The sequence below is a fragment of the Pistacia vera genome, unplaced genomic scaffold (genome assembly GCF_008641045.1).
Source record: "Pistacia vera cultivar Batoury unplaced genomic scaffold, PisVer_v2 Contig1019, whole genome shotgun sequence".
In the NCBI taxonomy this organism is placed as follows: domain Eukaryota; kingdom Viridiplantae; phylum Streptophyta; class Magnoliopsida; order Sapindales; family Anacardiaceae; genus Pistacia; species Pistacia vera.
Genome location: NW_022195049.1, coordinates 268,944 through 273,415, shown reverse-complemented (window position 1 = coordinate 273,415; position 4,472 = coordinate 268,944). Strand labels below are relative to the sequence as shown.

General features: G+C 35.4%; 1 protein-coding gene across 1 annotated transcript; it reads right to left on the bottom strand.

The window, feature by feature from the left end:
• Positions 1-290: 290 nt before the first annotated feature.
• LOC116117283 (probable glucuronoxylan glucuronosyltransferase IRX7) lies at positions 291-2,854 on the bottom strand. Its single transcript, XM_031403346.1, has 4 exons — positions 2,153-2,854; positions 1,689-2,050; positions 1,325-1,575; positions 291-1,214 (listed from the first exon to the last, which is right to left on the bottom strand). The coding sequence occupies exons 1-4, from the start codon at positions 2,436-2,438 to the stop codon at positions 749-751; spliced, it is 1,365 nt and encodes a 454-aa protein (XP_031259206.1). The 5' UTR covers positions 2,439-2,854; the 3' UTR covers positions 291-748.
• Positions 2,855-4,472: the final 1,618 nt, after the last annotated feature.

Here is a 4,472-nt window from a genome sequence, read left to right as displayed (position 1 = left end):
TTGTTTTTTCAGAACAAAAGTTTCTACCTTTTTCTAATTTCAATGAATCTACTCTTTCCTTTACTTTTCACCAGGTCATTCTCAAGAGTCAAGACTCATGCTACTGTGTTTGGTATTGTTATGTCCATGACATCAATCTACATCCATAAAATATGATAAAAAGTTCCCTAAAACCATTGCCCCAGTCACATTTATACATACCCAAATCGTAACCCAATTAATCAAAATTCTTTCTGTTTGTTTTATTCTTTTTCTTTTCATAAAAGATACTTTTTGCTTTCAAAAAAGAAATTTTAAAACTCTAATTAAAATTCTCTTTACAACTTAGAATATTAAATAACAATATGTGCAGTACAATAATTCTAGAGCCCCGCATGACAGCATCAGCCAACCATATGTGTATGTATTATTTTATTAGTATTTAAATTATCAAAAAAATAATCAAAAAATTTATCTTCCACATGTACAAGGCTGTAGCGCAAAGTTTCTCGTCTTGACCGCACCGTCAACCAATAACACCACGCCACATCAGCAAGTATTCACGTGCCAACCTAAATCTCCCAAAAAAATCTAACCTCCCATCACACTGGTCCCCACCACCACGCCGTATAAAATTCTCATCCCTCCCTCCTCTCATATACAACTGATAAATCCAGCTGTCCTCCATTATTTTCCATCCACGTGGGGAGAGGAGCATCTTAGCTGGCAACTCCAGCCTCCAATGGATCCAATCCTATGTGTCAGATTCTTATTGGGTTGAAACCCTTGACCTCCTGTACGACCTGTCCAGCTTTTGAGACAAAGCATGTAGGACCTGCCAAGTGGCATCCCCTTCCTGGATCTGATCATTGAAAAGTAGAGCCCGTCTGACATTCGGGTCCCATAGGTTCCTCTGAATGCTACTCAAATTGGTAGAAGCCACGCGTTCCAGTATCATTCCCAAGTTTGCCACGTCCTTTTCAGCCACCGTTAAAGATATCTCCGGCCAGTTAACGGCGTCCGAGAAGGGCAACTGGATGCCATCCGCTATAATTACCGGCACACATCCTAATACAACTGATTCTACAAGCCTGGGACTCCACGGAGCCCATCCAAGCGGACACAAACAGAACACTGACCGTACAATTTCTGACTGGTAACCAGCAAATCTGTGCCTTTGTAAGTAAAACCTTTGGTCACCATTATATTTTCTCCATATGACCGTTCTAACCTTCCTGTAATATAAAAAACCAAGGTTAATTACGTAATTACAAATCGTAAACAAATCAAAAACTATGATTATAAGTTTGATTAGCAACAATAAGATTTGATAAATGATGATTACTTGCTGTAAAAACGCCCACTGACGTTCTTAGGGTGAACTTCCATTTTACCCCTAAAGAACACCCAAATATCACGTTGCCCGGTCACCGTAGCTTTCTCCAGAGTTTTCCGTACACTTCCCGGCGAAATATAGGGTGGGATTACTACATTTTCAACCTCTTGACATGGGTGTTTATACTTAACACCAAATGTTTGCAGTATTATAGATTTCTTTAAAAATTCTGGTATCCCATCAGCGATAGCTCTGTGCTCCTATAATACAGAAACACAAAAATATAAATCAAGCAAAAAACAAATAAATGTTTTTAACAAGTATCGAAAGTGTTTTCAATGTTTTCAATTTTCAAATGATGTCTTGGTCTTACCATGGCATGGAAGCAAGCGCCGTAATCGTGGGAGGCGACGAAGACGTGATCGGAGCCCTGGGTCCGGTTCCAAAACGGGTAGTGAGATGAGATAAATTGGATAGCGGAGAATATGAGAGAGCGAGCGTGACCAATGGCAGGGAACCCGTTAACGGTGCTAAAGTTGCAGGATACATAAACGGGTACGAAGTAGAAGTCCGCTTCATACGGGTCAAACGTTCGTCCGTCGCTGTTTAAGAGTGCCCTGTGGATTGCTACCTCCGAAGCAAATAAATGGTTGCTGCACCGCTCATTTGATAGCCAATCCGTGTTGTATTTTGACGGCAACTCGTAAACATATATTTTCAAATCGTTCAATGACCCTGTAAAAAAGAAAGAAAAAAAAAAGTCTACGTGATTAACCACGAGCAAGAAATTGATCGGAATGTGAAGTTGATAATATGAAATGATCTTAAATTTAATACCTTTGTTACTGTTCGTTGGTTGCTGCAGAAATGATGTGTTGATCGATTCGATGAGAGCACGAGAAGGAAGGTTAGATTTTGAGTTAGCAAAATGAGTTTTAGACAAAGGTATAGGCTTGTGGCTGATAAAGTAAGAAGTGAGGAAATAAAGAGTTAGAGAAAACCAAAGAACCCATTTGTAATATTTGAAGCACAAGTTTTTCTCCTGTTGCCTTCCATGTTTGTGCAGTAACCTCATTTTGACATAGAACCCTCGCCTCTTGATGGGTCTTTTGAGCTCCTCCATTTCATTTAAAACGCATAAAGATGAAAGATTTTTCTTTCGGAAGGTGATAGGTTGAAGTCACAGTTGAGATGGGCCTTTCAGTTTCTGGTTTGTGTAGAAGTGAAGACGAAGATAGAGTGATGGAAGATATGGGTTTGTTGGTCCTTCAATTCTTAATCTTTCACACCAAAATAAACAAATAAAAAAGAATTAAAACTTTGCATCAACTTTGCTCGTCTTCTTTATTCTCCTCTCTCATGGTCATGGGTATGGGTTTGGTTAAGTTCTGGTGGTTTAAATTTAATCATATAAAAATGAAAAATAATAAATAAAATTTAAGAGGGTTGCAGAGAGACAACAGAGAGGATAGCAGAGAGTTCACATGGCGATAGAGCTGAACAGAGCCGGGTAAAAGAAGTTCTCGGTTTCCATGCTGGTAATGGTTACCATCAATTGAGTTTTCAAGATCCAAATAACTAAAATACCCTTGCTGGTCTTAAAATATTGTCTAAGATAATGGTACTTTTTCGTCAAATATATTACTTTTTGGGTGTTGAATTAAACGATAAGGTTATCTTAAACATAGATATAATCAACTTGACATCATGATTAACAAGTGTCTGTTGGGTTTTATGTAAGTTGAAAGTATTGCCAGATTGAGGTACAGGTCATTAAAATTGAGTTGCAGCCGTAGATTTTGTCCGATGAACGGTCCAGATTGGTTCAGAGGCTTACAACACAATTTATTGTAAGACACTGGTTGGAGGGAAAGTTTGGTGATATTTAATTCTGTCATAAATATGGATATTACAGGCATACAGCTGTAAGTACAAATTTCTTGGAAATATTTAGCACAAAGTTTTTTAATCGCTTTTGTAAGTGTTAAATTGAAAAAGAAAGGTAAGATTAATTATAAAGTTATACTTTAATTAGAATAATGTTGAAACCATTAAATGTTTGGGATGTAGTTTAGTGATTAAATATTTAAAACGATCACGAGAATAAAGTTTATTCAAATTATAGATCATGTTTGATCTCGATCCCATTTATTTTGATTCCTCTTGTTTCTACTATGGAGTTTAAATCATATAAAAGTAATGCCGTTCTTAGACTCATAATATTAGTAATTTAATCAAATAATTTATTAAAAATCATTATAATAACTAATCTCGTAATAATGTTTACCATAAATTTGTTTACTTCATTGACTTTTTAGGTTCAAATCACTTTGAGGTCACATATCATAATTATAATTTATTTAGAACATTGAGTTTGTTAGGTGTTTAATGGACTTCGAAGATTAGTTGATGTGTATACAAGTTAGTCCAAAAATCCCGTGATAAAAAAATAAATAAAAATTGTTTACTTATTTTTTTATTGTGGATACAATGGCATTTGTAGTTGGCAAAGAAAAGGACTCACTTGTCCTATTTAATAAAATGGTTTTTTTTTTCTTGGAAAAATCAATCTTATATTTTTATGGGAAAAAACCTAAGACTATTCTTGTGTCTTAATGCAAACATGTGAATAAGATCGATGAACATTGATAGTGGAGTTAATTTGTTATTGTCAATATTTTTACAAGTCACAAAGAGGAATTGGCCCACTTGGTATCGGTACCACATGTAAAGAATAAATTGTTGACTTTCGACAGCTTAAAAGCCCTTCCATTTTGAATGTTCGTCGCCAGAACCAGTCCTCCACCATCCACCCTTCAATTATTTTCCTAATATTAAAAAAACCAACCATTCACAGTAATAAAAATATTTAAATTAATTAACAGTTTTTCTTCTCTTTTTTCTATTTCCACTTGATACAAAGTTGGAAATTGATTACATTTTAAATTATTATTATAAGTTTTATTTTATTTTATTTAATAACTAAGTCCTAAACACTGCTTCATTGAATCTTGACCAAAGACAGGAGACTCGAGTCGACCATTGATTTTATTGGGAAGTCTCGTATACGGCAAGATGTATATTTCTCGTGATTGTTACGTAAACTAAAGGGGATAATAACCATTTTGTACCCTAGATTTGATTTTACTACACTTTA

Excerpts from the sequence above, each read along its gene's own strand:
- LOC116117283 (XM_031403346.1), bottom strand. The coding sequence starts at position 2,438 with ATGGAGGAGCTCAAAAGACCCATCAAGAGGCGAGGGTTCTATGTCAAA. Across the intron at positions 2,051-2,152 it reads ACCAACGAACAGTAACAAAG|GGTCATTGAACGATTTGAAA; the intron begins GTATTAAATTTA and ends TCTTTTTTACAG. Across the intron at positions 1,576-1,688 it reads GCGCTTGCTTCCATGCCATG|GAGCACAGAGCTATCGCTGA; the intron begins GTAAGACCAAGA and ends TCTGTATTATAG.